General features: G+C 43.0%; 1 protein-coding gene across 1 annotated transcript in view; it reads left to right on the forward strand.

The window, feature by feature from the left end:
* SYT16 (synaptotagmin 16) overlaps positions 1 to 18,118 on the forward strand; it is a 41,321-nt gene that overhangs the window by 21,585 nt on the left and 1,618 nt on the right. The window contains exons 2-4 of the mRNA XM_075712859.1: positions 1,315 to 1,571; positions 5,533 to 5,976; positions 7,049 to 7,238. Coding sequence (XP_075568974.1) covers positions 1,315 to 1,571; positions 5,533 to 5,976; positions 7,049 to 7,238 — 891 coding nt within the window. The remainder of the gene's footprint in view (positions 1 to 1,314; positions 1,572 to 5,532; positions 5,977 to 7,048; positions 7,239 to 18,118) is intronic.

The following is an 18,118-nucleotide window of genomic DNA, read 5'->3' on the forward strand; positions in this document are numbered from 1 at the left end:
GGAGACCAAACTTGAAAAAATGATTGTTCTATAGTAATGACCTTGTTGAGAACAAACCTGCAGGTTTTGAGAACAAACAAGCAGGTGGCCCTGCTTGGGCGGGGGCATGGACAAGATGACCTCCAGAGGTCCCTTCCAATGTGAACCATTCTGTGAAACCTTTAAACCCCAAATAGCTGTGTTTGCGAAGGAAGTCACTCTGTTTTCATTACTGTCATCAGCTGTCTGGAAGCACAACTTGTTTTCTTTCACTGTAGCTGCTCGTTGCTTATTTGAAAGAGATGGAGGCAGAATCTAGCTCTTTGTGTTCCTAAAGCAAGGCCTGACATCAGATGCATTAAGAGAGGAAGGTCCATGGTTTTCTTCTAAAAGTGCTTGCAGAACACATTCAAGGCCAAACCATAATGTTATTTTCATCTGTGTCCCTGCACATGTAATTATCTGTGTCGTTCCACCCAGAGAGCTCTCACTGATGCCTTCAAGTAGAGAAAAGTACCCTGTGTTCAAAATAGAGACTTCAGTGATGCAGAGAGGAATCTGTGGTCTGAACCAGAGAGAATTATTTTATTCTCATTAATGAACCTTACTTTAGCTTGTGGGGTAAGTGTGTAGGATTAGATGAATTAAAACTAATAAAAGCAGGCAGGAAATTAGGGAACACACCTCCTTTCACTTGCCCTTGGGATAATTTAGCCCAAACATGGGATTTGGAAATTCCTAGTTGGCTTGTGGGGCTGGTCATGTGCACCCAAGCTCTCAGGTGAGCAGGGTTGCGGTGGCACTCGGTTATCTTCATGAAACTCCTTTCCTCACCACCACTATCCCCAATGCTAACTCCTGTCTTTTCCTCTTCCTCCTCCTGCATAGAAGGAAATTGGTGATACCTATTCATCAGGCCTATTCTGTGCTTTTCTGTAATTTGTCTGACCATGTTTTCATGGAAGCGATTGCTTTGGGGTCACAAAGCAACCCCAAGACCCTTGAATATCCCAGACACTCTATTGATAATTGCATTAGGTGGTTAACTTTTAGAAGTAAAGGCAACCAGTTTCTCAGTTCAGGATAGGGTGAGAAACCGTATCCACTCCATCAAATGCTGATTTATACAGGATTTGTTACTTTTTTTGTTATTTGTTCCTTTGCAAACAAAGTTCAGCACTGCAGTACTCAGAAGTAGAAACTGTCTCTTGCATACACTGGAGATGAGGGAAAAAAAAAAAGAAAAGAAAGGAGAGAAGTGCACATTTTGGGAGGTAGAGGGGGAGGAATTTATTCTAATCCCTCTGAAATTACTTTCTTGCTGAAAATTGTTAGATCTGGATGGACTAAGCCAACTGAGTTACCAAGACAACCTATCCTATCGTGAAGATGACCATGTATCTGTTGATTCAAGAACAACAATTGAGAGTAGGGGCACTGGGCAGCATAAAGGGCCTAGGATGGAGTCCAGCATTGCTGGTGGCGTTAGCTGGCAAGCCACAGAACGACGTCTGGAAATGGAGACAGCATTTACCAACCAGGAATTTGAAGTAAATGATGCTACTGACAGCTCATCGGCTTGGAGCCCTGAGGTATGGTGAATTGTCATTTATTACGCACGGTGTAAGCTTTTGAAGGATATTGGGGGCCAAAAAATGTTAGGGAAGAAATGAAGGGAAAAATTGATCAGCACAGCAGAAGATAATGGTAATCCTGTGTGCATGTGTGCACGAATATACACCCCTCTCTATGTGTTTCCCCTTTTTCTTGTATTTTACCTCTTGCTACTAACATTCAGAGAAGCTGTTTTATTGCTTGATTTCTGACTGCACTCTTTGAACTGAAATTGGAGCCATTAGCTGCCTGACACCATGTACTATCATTTAGCAATGGCCCAGGGCTTTGTTACTGGCTGTATGTGCAGGGTGTGTGTCTAGGGACATGGTGTGTGGTCACTGGGTCAGATCTGTGCCTCTTTTTCTGGGTGGTTTCTATGGCTTAGACAATGGGAAGCATCTGGAAAGCTGGAAGCAACTGGTGGGGGCGGCCCATGACTTGGCCAAGTGACCATCACTCTGGTCCCCATTGATAGCAGGCATCCTTCCAGGGAGGGAGACAGCCTAAGAGCTCCTCTGCTTTGCCTTAGTTCTGTACCTTTATTTTGAAGCCTCAAGGAAACGTTACAGATTTTAGGGCATTGTAAACACCTGATGACTTGGCACCCCCCTTTTCTCTTACGATCTTTCCGCGTGATGTGTTGGTTTTCATTATTATTTTATCACAAGATTAAATTTCTGAAAAAATACCAGCCTGCATCAGGCATATTAAAAGAACAGCACAAAGGTCACATCTTCTGCCTGAGTTAAAAGAGACTGTTTTTCAGCTGTGGAAATTAATACCTCCCTCACACTCTGATCAACAAGGCTTTGAGGGAAAGGTTCCTTTCCTCAGAGCATGATGCCTGCAGCCAGTTAGAGAGATGGAAAGCAGCTCCTCGGTGCATATGCTCTAGCCCTAAGGGGTGTTATGAACAGCATTTTGGTTTGCTGCAGAAACCAGTCCCACAAAATACTATACAACACATGGGAACTCCGTGTGGTGGCAGCCCTGCCCTCTCTTTGCTGCCTGCCTCTGACATGTGCTGTTTGTCTGCCCATCTGAGGCTCATTTCTCCTTTTCCACATTTGATATACATTGCCATGGTTCACATGTGCTGCAATGTCTCCAGTGTCCTCTTATATTTCTTTGGAATACATCTCTTGTTTTTCTCCTGGTATCTACATTTTAAAAATGCAAAGAACGGTTATAGCATCGGGGGGCAGATATGCCCAAGTCCCAGTTTATTTACTACAAGCAGCTTCTCATCCAAAGGTATTGTGTGGATTAATGAAAGACTTTTTATTGCAGGAACTAAATGTTCTGACATGCCAGAAATGTCCAAGCGCTATTATGCTGCACTCAAAGGACCACTCTTTAGAGACAAAAATGATAATTTTATGCCCCTGCAGTGGAACCACAAGTACCATTTCAAGCCTTGTCCATAATTAGCTGCTCTTTCAGGTTTCTCTGGCAGAAATGGACTTATTTTACCTAGTGAAGTGGATATTGGCTGTCCTGAATGACTGGGTTAGACATAGAGTATCAGTCAGTATACTTGGCTTGACATCTCAACAACTGTGCTGGGAAGAGGGAAAGAAAGAAATTCAGATGAAGTATCTAAAACCCACACTTTCCTTGGATTCCATTTTAAGTGTCTGTATAACCAATACGTTCACAAAGGGCTCATAGCCCCAGCTGAGCTCCAAAAGCCAAGGGCATTTCTGTCAATGACTTCCACAGAAAGAAGACTGAGCATCCATAAGCTTTGTGTGCTGAAAACCTGTACAGGGGTGAGTGCCAGATAGCACAGTGCTCCCTGAAAGGGCAAGCCCATGAGGTCTCTAAAGCTTGGCTGCCCATGGAAAGGTCACTGCCACAGAGTTTGGCATTTCTCTTTCCTTCTCTGCCTCAGTTCATGCAGTTTTCTCTGCAGTGGATGTGGCCTCAGCTATAGTAGCACAATTTGAGATTTCCTGAAATCCAGATCCTTTCTAGCTGTTCTGTCAAAAACCAGATAGCTGACCTCCAGTCTGCCCTACACACTGCCAGAAGATGAGATTCTCAGCCCTGTTGGGGCAGGAAAGTGCCTCTTGGATCTTCGTACCTGTGGGTTTATGATGACGCACAGGAGTTCGTATTCTCCAGCTCAGGCATGTAGATGAAAGCAAAGTTATGCCGCAAGCACAGGTGTCTCCACACCTTAGCAGCAGTTCTGAAATGTGCCTTGATTCCATCTCCTCAATAGCAAGTGCACAGATGAAAGTGAGGAGGGATGAGCGTGTGGAGGGAAACATGAACCAAGCCCAGTCCCATTACGTTTCCTTGTTAAATATTATTTCATCAACCAGACAGAAATAACTTGACAGCTACACAGCAGCACTTACATTTGCATAATGTCACGTTCTCTCCAGGCAACTTGGCCTGCCTTGCATTTTTGTCTTTGCAGCCTGCTGTTTGTACAGAAAGGCATTTTTATGGGCAACCAAGTCATTTCATATGCTGTCCAAGCGGTGATTTTTCTCTCTTTGACATTACTTCTGCAAGACGTATGACAGCAGGTCTCCATCACTAACGTGCACACATGGACTTTTGTATTCGTGTGCATGAATCCCTTAAACACCTATGAAAACATGAAAAGCCGGAGCTTTGCATGTCATGGCAGATGAATCTGAGCACTTGAAAAGTAGATTGACAGGAAGTAGATATCAATTTTGAGGTTTGTCTGAGGTCTTGTTTGAGACACATACCACCTAGACACTTCTGAAGGGAATTACATTAGAAGTCCTATGGCCCATCATCTGTACTCTAAACAATAGGATTCCTATGTTGAAAAGAAACGTTACTTGAAATGCGAAAGAAGATAAATGTTTGAGGAGGAGGGTGACTCAGACTGCTAGTGACAGGCCTTAATTCACCTTCTGGCTATTAACTGAAAATCTTTCTCTAATACAGTGTATACTCATGTTTAAATACAAATCATTGATCACTATAGCAACCCCTTTATCACACGAAGCACATTCTAGCTCTACGATAAAAAAGCACTTTTGAACAGAAATGCACACACCCACTCATCAAAAGGTAAGATGAGCATCCATGTTTTTTGTCTTGTTTTATCAAGATGATTTTTGTTTTGAAAGTAGGTAAAAGATTGTGTGTGAATTGGTCTGCACATGTTTTGATTGTTTATTTTGAATTTCTATTCTGAATGTATTAGTATCCAAACTGAACAGAAGGAACAGATGCTTCTCTTGGGACATTTAAAAAGGGAATAAAGAATCAATATGTATTTAATCAGACTGTTTTTCTTGATTATCATTGCTTTTGCTGTAGGAAAAGTATTGAATTATAGGGTGGCATCTAGAAATGGAATTTCCATTCTGCAAGAAATTCTGACATGGTGATTTCCCCTCCCATCAAATTGAACACAGTGCTTATTTCTTTTTTTAATTTCCAACGGAACAAAATATCCAAAAAGTCAGCAGGTTTGATTGAATTGTTTGATTTCAGTAATGTAAAAAAATCTATTTTGAAAAAATTCCAGTGTATGTCCGAAGTAATAGCTTAGGTTGGTTTTCTTAATCAAATTAAACCAAGAAGTTTTATTAATGTTTCAAAATCGACATGAATGAAATTTAAAACCCCCCTTTGTTTAGTTTTTCCTTATGTAGGATTTTTGCAAATTAACAGTCTCCTGCAAAACACTTAAATACTGAAACTTTTTGTTGGAAATGTTTCAACAAGTGCTGTTGCTTACTAGATTGTATGGGGAATATTACACAAAATCAGGCAATTAACTAGCACTGGCTTTTCAAGAAACAGTGGGATCCTTATTTTGCAGAGCAACTGCCTACAGGTGCAAGCACAAGTGAGGAGAATAATTTTTTTTAAATAGAGTTGGGATCACAGAGGAAGTTGAACTCCAATGGAGGTTTTACTTCGTCCTTCTCTTTGCAGGAACATGATAAAGTGAACAGTGTACCAGCTCATCATGGTGCTCATGAGCCCATCTGTAAATGTGGTGATCTAGATGTCATCTTCAACTACAAAGCCTCAAGTCAAAAGCTAGTAGTTACTATCTTGGAGGCCAGGGATATCCCAGACAAAGACCGCAGTGGTGTGAACACCTGGCAAGTGCACACAGTCCTGATGCCTAGCAAGAAACAGAGGGGTAAGACAAGTGTTCAGAGAGGACCCATCCCCATGTTCAAGGATAAAATTACCTTCAGTAAGCTGGAGCCAGAGGAGTTAAGCAGCCATGCCATTCGTTTCCGCCTCTATGCGGTGCACAAGATGATTGGAGAGAAGATGATGGGAGAGCAGTTGTTCTACCTGAGCAACATCAACCAGGAAGGGGAAGCAAAGGTGACGTTGGTCTTGGAGCCAAGGAGTAATTTGACCGTAAGTTTGATGAAAGAAATATGGAGTCCATGAAATTGTTCATCTGGTGAATGGGGACCAGCTGTACCTGATATTTTGCATTCAGGGCTGTTAGGATGCAACTGGTGGATCTGTCCTACTGTCACTTAAAAAGCTATCAGTAAGGGGAAGCACAGGGTGTGTCTTCCCTACAAAAAGCTGTGCCTTATTAACAACGGCTCAGCTAGCAAGCTTACACAAAATCATGTGGCTATACTACATCTACACAAGTCACCAAATGCTGTGCCACGCAGAAATAGTAGGTTGGTCCTGGAACCACCAAGGCTAATTACATCTTAATTTCAACAAGGACAGTAGTCCTTGTGCACCATTATGCTGGTGGACCTGTACTACTGCCAGTGGAAGAGCTACCTCATTTGGCACTAACTGCTAGCTTGTGGATCTCTGCATTGTGCAGTTTGCATGTTACCAGGAATGCTTAGTAATGTTCCTTTTCATGACAGATGGAAGTGGAGAGGGTGGGTCATATGAGGAGGAACTGGCTGTGCTGCTTCATAGTCTTCCATGCACATCACAGTTGTATCCAGCTCTGGCTATGCCAATCAATTTGTGTAGATGAGCTCTGTCATGATTCATTGTCTACAAAAAGCTCAGTGAGAGATTGTGCACACAAAATGAATAAAACATTTCTGTGTGAAGAGGGGGTAGAGAGAACATCATGGTAGCAAGGAAAGGAAGTAAGAAAATACACAGTACATGACAAAAAAACCCCAAACTGCAAAATGCATTCCATCCAAAAGTCATTGTCAAGGAGATTTACTGTGCATTTGATGTAGTAGGATGTATGCTTATCTCAGAGACTTTGATTTACACTAGTGATAACACATTACACAGAGTTCCTCATCTTTAAAGAGAAAGTTCAGAGATGTGTTTTTGTAAAAGTGATGCTCTGATTCTTCCGGTGCCCCATAGTAATTCATTCTTAGTCATTGTCATTTCTTGAGAGATCTTACTAAACAAGTCTACAAGGTATAAATTAAGGGAGGGTGGTGGTGAACGTCCTGATGAGACTTTCAGTGCTCTTTCCCTGCAGAGTGCAGACTCTCAGCTTAGTCTGTCAGCAATCTCTCACAGTGATAGCGCTTCTTCAACACAGTCCCTGTCGCATGGAGGGGTGCCAGAGCTGCTCGTGGGATTGTCGTACAATGCCACTACGGGGCGGCTGTCAGTGGAGATGATCAAAGGCAGTCATTTCCGAAACCTCGCAATTAATAGGCCACCTGGTAAGTACTTTCACTGCTATTAAATAACACCATCGAGTCAAAATTTGCTTTTTATTTTCTTCCTCAAGATACTCAATTATGCCATTTCTAAGCTGGGTTTCCTTGCAGAGTATCTGATTGAAAATTAAAATCATTATTTCAAATAGATGTGCTGCTAAATTTTACAGTGTAATTGGAGGCAATCATACGAAGACACAGCTGATGGGACAGTAATACCTGAATGTCTCTTTTATTGCATATACCTTTACAATGTCTGATTATGGCAAAAGTGCTATTATACCCAAAGCACAGAGTAATTCTCAGCAGATCCATAAAAAGAAAGAAGTGCTTTTCGAGTGATTGTATGCTAACATGTGACCTACAGAGGTCCTGCCTGGTGCCATTAAGTGTTTCCCAGGGCTATACTTTGTTTAGTCCCCTTGCTGTGCTGCTGAGCGCTAGGTGACCTGGTGCTTTGGGCCCTTTGGGGATCCTGCTGCTGTGAATTCTCCACTGCCGCACAAAAAAAATCTTCTGCAATAAGTAGATGTGAAAGTTTTCTTCTGGGTCACAACAGTTGAGTTCGCTTCCTCCGATACCTAAAGGAAAAAACGGAAATTGCCTTACAGTAGGCTTAGTTAGTCCCTGAGCTGTAGTTAGTCCTTGAGATGGATAGTAGATGGACAGTGCTAATGCCCACAATATAGATGGGGTCATGCAGCCATCGTGCATGGTGTTATCTACTTTGCTGCTGGTGTGCCTCATTCAGGGGTTGAATGGCAGTGCTGTTTTCATCTCATGTTGTCCTTTTGCCTCCTGTCTGAAAACAGCAGCTAATGGCAATATGAAATAACATTTTTTGTTTGTTTTGTTGGTGTGTTTGCTTTTTGTGATGTGGTTGCCTGCCTGTCAAAGGTAATAACCTTTGACAGTTCCTTGCATTCACTGGATTTGACATAGTATCTCCAGCTTGCAAAATGCTAAGGTTGCTTTTGCAAGATGCTGTGCTCTTTGGCCTGGAGCTAGCAAAATATTTATGTTATATTTCAGTATATGGATGTGACAACTTAAGTTTCCACTAAACTATACTTCAATATATCACAGAAATAATTTGTGTCATCAGTCAGTCCCTCAAGAATTAAGGGTAAGCCTATGCAACAGTGAAACACATGACCCCAGTCTGTGTAGCCCTAGATGGTCTTGTATCAGCTGTGGTAACATAGGTCTCCATGTGAGTTACTTAAAGACATGTTCTTGTTCGTGTGTACATGTTTTATTAAAAGGTTTCAAGCTAGGACCTTTTTAGTAATTTAAAGCAAAGGCAGACTAAGACAAGAGTCTTACCACATGCTCTAGCAAGCAAGCTCACCTGTTGTCAGCAGCGTATATGCTGCAGTGTAGATACATCCTAGAGTTCTGTTCCCAGAAATTAAATTAAAGTAGTCCCAATATAGGTCCAAGTTAACTTGCTGCAGTTTTTTCTGGCATGTTTTCATGTATCTACCTATGGTATTGGAATTTTGTCTCTTAGCCTGAAGATGAGTATTAAATCAGGCCCTGCACAAGTCACACCTGAAATCAGACCCAAGCACCTATGTGGCTGGGTCAGGCATCTGTAATGCCCCATGCTTTTCCCATAAATGAAATGTCTTTACTGCAGAGAACTTAAATAATTCCCTTCCAGCTTACTATCTGCAATATCATGAACAAATTACTGACGTTTTTTGGTATTCTTCCAACGAATGTCTTCCTGGGTGCATGTTGTATAGCTCTGGGTGTTGCAGTAAGCTGAGCAACCCTGTAACTCATTGTCTGTGAGTGCTGGGGAGTTGTGTCTGTCCTGGGCCTCTGGTAGGATGGTGTTTGGCAGATTAGCCATGTGTGCACAGCTCAGCTTTCAGCACAGGAAAGTTTAGCTGCCTTGATTAGACGTCCCATTCAGCTTTTTAGCTGGTGGGCACACATGAGTCCAGTAGCTTGGTTGGCAGCATCTTTAAACCTGAGAAGCTTTTTGTGTTTGTTGATGAGATGAGAACAGGAGCAGGATATGAGCAAAAAAGGCATTCCTTGAGGGAGCTTTCATTTTAAATTCTGCCTGAATTTTCCATTTCTGTGTTTGTAGGGCTTCCGATGAACCTAGTTAAATCAGTTCAATCAGCTAGCCAAAGTCTTCTGTCAGCCACCTAAACTAACAGTCCTGACATTGTTTCATAACAGTTCTTCCATCTTTGCTGTTAAGGCTGTCTTGAGTTGTTTCTTCACATCCTTTCTGTATCCAGATCAACTGTAGCATTGTCAGACTGGTATCTCTCAGTGTTATATCAGTTATTCGGTGAAACATGGAAATTCATAAATGATTACAGGCAAATTCTGAATCTATCACAATCTGCTTCTTTTATTTCAAGTCACGTTGTTTCTTCTATATTCTGCATTGTTCTTCTGCGCCTATAAAGTTCCCAGTAGTACGGTGAGAAAAGGAAAACCCAGTGAAGCAGAAATTGAAAGAAGTTAAAAAAGAAGGAAGAAAACCAGCACTTGTTTCAGATGCTGGAGTAGCAATTCACTGATAACTCCTGCAGGCACTGCAGAGGAGTGCTGTGAGGTCTGATCGTTACTGTCTGAAACATGCTGGTGGCTGAATGAGATGCTCGATAAGTCCTTCACTAGGTGAAAACTAAAACTGCTATGTCCCTTTCTGCAGGGTGAGCAAATAGCCCTTGTGTTTTCTCAAATACATCCTATCTGTGGTTCTGTTGTTTGAAGCTCAGAGGGAGTGATTTATTTCATTAAAGTATCATGGGGATTTCAGACATAATAGCACTTTGGGACACTTAAATACCAAGCCCAAACTGCTATTCAGGGCAGCCATTTATGGTAAGAGTGAGAGAAGTCTATGGGCAGAATCCATCTGCATTCCCAGCCCTGCATGCATGGAGCCTATACAGTACCCATATGTGGTCCTGTTGCAGCCCAGTGGCTTCAGTATTGGCTGCTGCTGATAGCTGCAGCTATGGGGAATGACAAGAGAGTCTTGCACGACAGCAAATTCTCCAGCTGTGTTTTTTGCCCACCTTGACCCTCTTCTCTGCCACCTGGGGTCCTGCACAGGTGAGCTCAGCATCTCCTGCACTGTGCGTGCTCCCTCCTTGGCATCCTTGCACAGAGATTTCACTGTGTGCAGAAGAAGGAACTGGACTGGGGCATTGGTGATTTTAGGTGTTAAAGACTGCAGAGGCTAAACCAGATGGTTTTCTGGAGAAGGAAAGGAAGATTGTGCACATCTTGGTTTTTCCTTGGCATATCTGCTCATTCACTTAAACCTTTAAATGGGATGCAGAGAGTTAAACTGAGTCAGGTAAATATCAGTGTCGTGGGTGCTTATATGGGTAATAACTGGGTTAGGAAACAGCTGGACAGCTTACAGAGACTTAAATCTTGCAGGCAGTGTCTTCTCTTCAGGTCACATATGTGGGATTTAAGGATAATTTGGTCAAGGATAAGTGTCCAGGTATTGTTCTGGGGAACATGCTGAGTTATAGGCCTGAGCCTACAGTCCCTGATCACGCAAACAGATCCATTATCACTCAGAGCACTTAAGAGCACTCAAGAGTATGGCTGCAGCATTGGACCGTAAATTATCAGCGTGTGCCAAAAAGCCTGGTGCAGAAAAACATCTGCGGTTTTGTCAGATGTGGACACCCTAGTTATTTTAGTGCTAACGGTTTGTGTGCTGTGCACCTCATTCTCTTTGCTTCTTGTAATAATCATTAACCTGTGCTAGCATTTTGTAGGGGTTCATATGTTGGTCTGTGGTATTGTATCTTCTTAGAACAAAACCCAATGTGTTCGTTTAAAGGATGTTTACTATAAAAAGAGTAACAAGAGAAGCCTACAGTACTGGCAGACACATCTTTAAAAATTGATAACCAGTTACATACTATGTGCGTGGTAGTAGTACCTTGGGACTGTAGTGATGGACCAAGGATCATTTGTGCTAGTCAGTGTATAAACATGCAACAGAGAGATGGTCTCTGCCCGCATGGTGTTTAACCTTCATCAGCTGCTCTGCTGGGTGCAGCGCTCTCTGCTCTAATCCAGCCTTCGTTCTTTCCCCTTCTGTGTTTCTTTTGGGGTTTACGTCTGTGTGTAATGCAATTCAAGAAGGACTATTGTAAAGATATTCCCTTGCCTAAGAAAAGTCCTCCAAGCTTTTCAGCAGCTGCAGAATTAATCACACATAATAATTACATCCGTACATGATCATTATTACACCAGCAGCATATTAACCCCATTAAACAAATACAATAGCATTAACACTGGAAAAGACAGGAGGGAGAGAACAAGCTATCGGGATTTCTATTTGGAACAGGAGAAATTCTTGAAGTAAAGACTTGTCTGAAAACAAACATCTACTGGAGCCACAGCCAACAATGCCAAGCAGTACGGAAGATGCTCCCATAGAAAAATTAGGATCCTTACGCAGTATTTGTTACTCTGGTATCAGAGTGCTTGAAAGCCATTAGTGGATTTTATTTTGTCAACTTGTTTGTGAGGGAAGGAAAGTTATTATCCCTGTTTCATTCCTGGAGAACTAAGGCACAGATTAATTTCTTTAATTGCTCCCACTAAGACTGGGAAGCTGAATAAAAAAATTAACTTCTAACCTGCATATCTGGCAGTGAAAAGAGAGCTTGCTTGAGCTCCTAGAGCTTTGTAATTCATGCTCCCATCTCATCAGTAATAAAAGGGGGATCTGTACCAGGGTGAGCTGGGGCAGATTCAGTCTGGAGAGCTTGGTTGACAGACCAGTAGAGGTGCTGGGCAGCTGCTCACTTCTGAGTACTTGCCAGTCGGTCACAGTAAGCTTGTACAAGACCACCTCTCCTTCCCTGTCTTTTCATTGCCCATCCATGAATATAGCTTGAATAAACTTACAATAAAATCAGCTGAGAAAGTTTTGTTCAGGGTAGTAAAGATGAGGCCAGCTGTGAGGAGCCCCAGAAGGATGTCCAGTAATGAGCAGCTGGGCAGTGAGGTGGAAGATGAAGTGTGGATGAATGTAAGGTATAGCATGGGGGCAGGGGTGGAATTCAAAATTGATCTGGACGGACTCAGAGCCACTTGGGAGTGAAATATTAGGCTTATAGTAAATAGCTCCAGGAAAATGTCCACTCAAAGATCAACAGCAGTTGTGAAAAACCACATCAAAAGTTAGGAATATACAGGGGACAAAATTAAAAATTAGTATTTGACTGTAAATACACAGTCAGCAGTCTAATGAATACCATGTACAGTTCTGGCTGCCTCCATTCAAATAGAATATGCAGAACTGGAAAGATGCAGTGAGGAGTGACGGAGACAATCAGGGGTATGGGAACAGCTTCCAGCGAGCTGCAGTTGAATAGACTGTGCCTCCTATGATGCTACGACAAAGGGAGACAGGGGAAGAATGCACGGAGGTCTACAAAATTGTAAGTGTCATTGAGAAAGTGAATTGGCAATGGTTATTCGTTGTCTCTCCTGATAAAAGTCCCAAGGATCATAAAATGAAGCGAGGAGGTAGCAGGTCCTGAAGAGAAGACAGCTCTTCACTTACACGATTGAGTTCCTCACTGCAGAATGTCATGGATGCTAGAAGTCTACTTGAGTTTGGTACAGCACAGGACAAGTTCATGAAGAAAGATCCACTGAGGACCATTAAATATGAAGACACTGCCTCTGACTGAGGAAGTTCTTGAGTCACACATCACTGGAGGCTGGGAGAATATTTGGGAGACAGTCAGCATATGCCATATTTGCCATATTTTTATAGGCTTACTAAGGCATGTGATATTGGGTACTGTTGGGTGGATGCACTGGCTTGGTACAGCTCTTCCCACCACATGTGAGAGCTGGGACTGATAAGGCTCAGAAAAGCAAGTCACAAAATAATGGACTTTTAAGGACCAATTGTGAGATTTTTGTGGGGGATGTTCCATGATAATTAGACATCCAGTGATCGCATGCTGTTATCCAGTAATTTTTTCAACAGTTTCATATTTCCAAAAGATCTGTGAAAAGTGTGATCCATGTTGCATTTCAAATGAAGGTATTTCTGAATCAAAGGAATGCATTTGAAGTGGAATGAATGGTGATGCCTCTCCCACTCCCATAGCTGCGAGCAAAAAAAAAAATCGTTGTTCCCCACCTCCCTACCCCCCACCCCAAAACAAGCAGAAGACAAAGCCATTTCTTCCAGGGTAGAACTCTTCTAATTCCAAATTTTAGTTGGAGCTGAATGTTTAGTGCAAATCTGCAGTGACTCTACAGAGCAGTGTTTGCAGGAGATCTGATGACAGGCTGTATAATAAAGCCATATCTGTGGGCACCGCTGCTGGAAGTGAGAAAAGCCAGGCTTAAGCATCCTTATATCATGCCACTACACTTGCCATTGCTGAGAAGCTGTGCATTCATGCTTTCTGATATGCTCTTGGTTAAAGTTCCCATGCCCTCTGTGAGGCAGCAGCAATGCATAAAGCCCACTATATGTTGTGGGAAGTGTTGCAATGCCCTTATTAGAGGAGAGTCACCTTTTGCATCTGGAGAGGTGTCTGTGTTATGCTTTCCTGCGTAAGCCTGGATTAAAGCTGCACCTCCTCAGGCTGGAGAGTGCAGGGAGCTAGAAAGCTGCTCCACGGCCCAACATGTGTCCCAGGTGAAGGATGGCACTGTAAAATGGAGTGGACATGGGGTGTTGTGGCAGCAGAGGAGGATCACCAAGGAACTGAGCTTGGAGGCTTTCTGGAAGCAGCCTTCCTTCCCAAGAGACCAAGGCATTGCTTCTAGGGAGCCCTCATCTCCTGCCCCTCCGAAGCCTGTCTCCTTGCACAAAAAAAGTCATTGATGCTGGCAACTCCCTCCCCTCAGGCCAAATAGTGCTTCCAGGGAGCAGTGCACTCCTTTCTACTGCATTTTAAATTAAAAGCGCTGCTGCTCTGTTCTCCCGTGACTCACACATCATGAAGGTTGCCAGATTCCAGCCTCTCCCTTGCATGAGAGCTGCCAGCTGAAGGAGAGGGGACCTGAGCAGCAGAGACTTGGTGGAATAGGGGAAGGAAAGTTGGCTCCTCAGCGATGTAGTAAGCAGCTCTCAGCTCTTGTATGGTATACAGAGTAGACCACAAGCTGCTTCTGGCCTAATCCAGACTTTCACGATGTGGGTTTGGGAACAAAAGCTTGGGTCTAATTCTCCTCCCTGCTCTTTTCCCAGTCCAGCTGCAGTGAGCCAGGGTCGCAGTCTACCTGCTCCACTGCTGGTTTAATGGGGAAGTAAAGCCATGCACTAATGCAGCGATGGTCTTCTGGGTCTCAAACCTAGACCTTGCATTGAGCCGTGCTGTGCAGAGTAGCACAGACTTGAGCTTTGGGGCTGTTTTGCCATGCAATGCTGCCATTCATTATGTAGGCTAGGAGTGTGGGCATGCCAGCTGGGTGAAATTAAGCTCTAGGCCCAAGGCTTTATTTTACTGCGGGTGTTATTAGTCTGGAGTGCAGCATGCTGACATGGTTATACTGCTTTTGGAAATAAGCTAGCTTGCCTGGAACATGGGTGGGAAAGTCCGTACAGCACTGTATTGTACCCTGCAGTCCACAGACCTGAGGGGTCGGGAGTCTTTGGTTGTTTATTTCCTTTCTGAATATAAATTCAAGCAGGGGAGTGGATGCTTTTGTATTGCGGTGTTTTTGTTCATGGGTCAGCTTTATTAATAATGGTAGAGCTTAGGGTAAATGAAAGCAGAATGCACACTATGGTCCCTGCTCCAAAAATGGGAATGTATAAATTATAGTTGATTATCCCCTGAGCTGTCATTATCAGTTAGTTCCCTTAGAAGGATGATGACAGAAATGGGTCATTAGAAGAATCACAGATAAACTGATCGCCTTTGCAGATGAGCTCTCAGGAGGTGTTTTATGGTTGGGCAGTGTTGATGGTGACAGAGCAGTCTGCATGAGGAGAGGTTTGGCCAAACCCCTGGAGTAAGATTATGCAGCACCAGTCCAAAATGTGTCTGGCTTCTTGCAGTATTCCTTGATTTAGTGCTTTTCACTATGGTATTAAATGCAGAGGTGTTGATATTTTATGTATATGTGAACATTGTTCAGTCCACTCACACTGGAGATGAAAGATGAGTTTAGCGTAAAAATGATCTGTAGGAAGAACTTCTGTTCTAAAGCCTATAGGGAAAGGAGAGTCTGGTATATGCAGTGCTAAAATTGGTCTTGGCAAAATTAGACTTTGCTTCTGCTTCTTCACAGACTTTTGTGTAACTGTGGGCAAGCTGCAGTCTCAGACACTCCCAGATATTAAGAGGTCTTGCTCTTCTTCATGTTGGTGAGATAGGTGCCTAAATAGAAGGTGAGCACTTAGGCATTTTAAAGAATGTAAGCCTTAATCTCTCTTCTTCTTTTGTGCTTGACAGGGGTGGCATGAAAGTAAATACACTGAAGAGCGTAAAGTGCTGAGATACCACAGTAATGAGGCCATTACTGAATCTGAGCATGTAATTAGATGGAAAATGTTTGCCTTCATAATGAATAGATGCTCTCACACATACATTCCTCAGTAAATTTTCATCCTTGCTGTAGTTCCACTAATTTCACCCTGTACCAGGGGATGGATTTTCTTTGGCAAAGCCAACTGAAAGGGAGAGCTTTCCATCTCAGAGGATGAGAGTGGTCCACAAGGAGAACTGGGAAGTGTTTCCTGACGGAACACCTAAAAAGATGCTTGCAAGGAGCACAATGCAGTAAGAGCAAACCACAATCTTAAAGTGTAGTTAGTGAAGCAGAATAACAGCTCAGCCTCATATGTACCAGCTCTGCAAAGCAAATTTCAGATGCTAAATATATACACCTACTCTTTTATTTCTGTTCAGGCAAGCTTGATTCTTTTGGCTGGTAAAATACACCCAGTGGAATAAATTTGAGAAGAATGAGCTGCCTGATCTAGTTGTCACTTGCGCTTATTTTGTGCCTGTGTTTACATGGGGATAAATAGGGCTCCTGGTATTAGCTCTGCCCTGAGCGTAGTCTCCTTCCAGCCTGCGTGTTCTTGCCCGGTCCCGATGATACCTGCAGAATCCCTACTGACCTTGGTACTGTGTAGACAGGGCCTTGGTCCAGAATTATCTAGTAGATCTGATGTGTATTAAAGAAAAAGCCTAATTTTCTGACGTTAATCTCTGTTGGGTTTAAGTCATTGGTCGTATGATGCTTGGTTTTCTTTAAAGCCAGCTCTATTACTCCCACTTGCAAAAGTTGAGGCTTCAGTCAGGGATGTGACATCCTAGAGTTTATGACTGCAACCCTTGACTGGTTTAGTGTGGACTTGGTAGTGTAGGTTAATGGTTGGACTGGATGATCTTAAAGGTCTTTTCCAACCTAAATTAAAAACCAAAACCAAAAACAAAAACAAACTCATCCATTCATTGCCTGGAAAATTAACTGGGGTGTCCTGAAACAGCATCCTGTGAAGTGTTTTAGCTGTGGCACTTGTTTTAATGTTGAAACCTAAATCATCTGTAATGGTACTGTTGTCTACTAGATCTTTGCTGAATTATGTTATATGCTGCTTTGATGGTATTGACTATAACTTGGTTGTCTCTGTAGGGGACTGCTTAAACATATGTACCTGTGGTAAGATGTGATGAATCCCACTTGAGTTGCCAATACTGGCAGCAGTCAGAAGGAAGGAGGATAGCAAGGTTTACTGAGAGGAAAATCTAGACCTCGGTCCTCTCCCCATCTTCTCAGAAAACCAGCTATAGGCACATGTGGGTGACCTTTCCCTGAGATAGCATGGGAAGATAAGCTAAAAAAGTACTTCATTTGCTGTTAGTTATGTTGCACATTGCCATGCTCAGGTGGGATAGCAGTGAGGGTGTTTGTAGCAGTCCTTGGCTGCGTACTGCTTCTCTGCTCAGCCCATCCCCTGCCTCAGCACAGCTGGGGAAACCCTCACAGGAGCTGCCAGCGGGGTCCAGGGGCAGGACCTTTCCAGTGCTGCTCCATGCCCCGGCTCTGCCCTTGCTGACCGCTCCCGGCCATTACCGTGATCCCAATCAAGTGCCCTCACCCTCAGAAAAGCAGTTCTCAGAGGGTAGTGGGAAAAGCGATATGACACCAGAGACACATCTAGAGAAAAATGGAAGTACTGGGGCCAGGAGCAAATAGAGAGGTCTCATCTCCATGAATTCCTGGGTCTCAGCACTCACCTCTCTTGCGTGTCAGCAGAAACGAGCCCCTTTAGCTTTCTGCCTGTACATGGGATTGGTTTGGAAAATGCACTGAAATTATGTAGAAAATGTAAGCTTTCAAGCTGAAGGAAAGAACAATTTTAAAATTTGAACAGGAAATGGTACTGATTAGCTGCTTGTTTGTATTTAAAAATCAGCCTGGCGGAGATTTGTCACTATTTTGAAATCCCCTCCTCACAAAAAAAGGGTGAATACATTAAAAAAAAAAATCCATAAAACCCCTACTCCCCACTTATTTTTGTTTCCAGGGAGTTCCCTGCAGCCTCAGACCAAGAACCAGGACTTACACATGAGGAATGCTTCAGTGCATGTTACAGTTTGTCGGTGCAAAACAAAGTGACATCTCTATGAGTACTACTGCAAGAGATGGTGTCTGGTTATCTTGCATGGTTTCACATTGAGCCGAGCTAGAAGAGAGAGTCTTCTTTTGGGCTTTGTGTTTCTGATGGGTCTGAAGTTGTTACAGATTTCAGTCCCTCAGTACCACCAACATTGAATATTACTCTGGGAACTAGTCCACCTCTTGATAAAGCAGTTCTTTCCTTCTCAGATACAATCAGGAAAGTATTTTATGTCAGAGCTCTGCTTTCCTGTCAAACAAGTAGT

Source organism: Pelecanus crispus, chromosome 6 (assembly GCF_030463565.1).
Source record: "Pelecanus crispus isolate bPelCri1 chromosome 6, bPelCri1.pri, whole genome shotgun sequence".
Taxonomy (NCBI): Eukaryota; Metazoa; Chordata; class Aves; order Pelecaniformes; family Pelecanidae; genus Pelecanus; species Pelecanus crispus.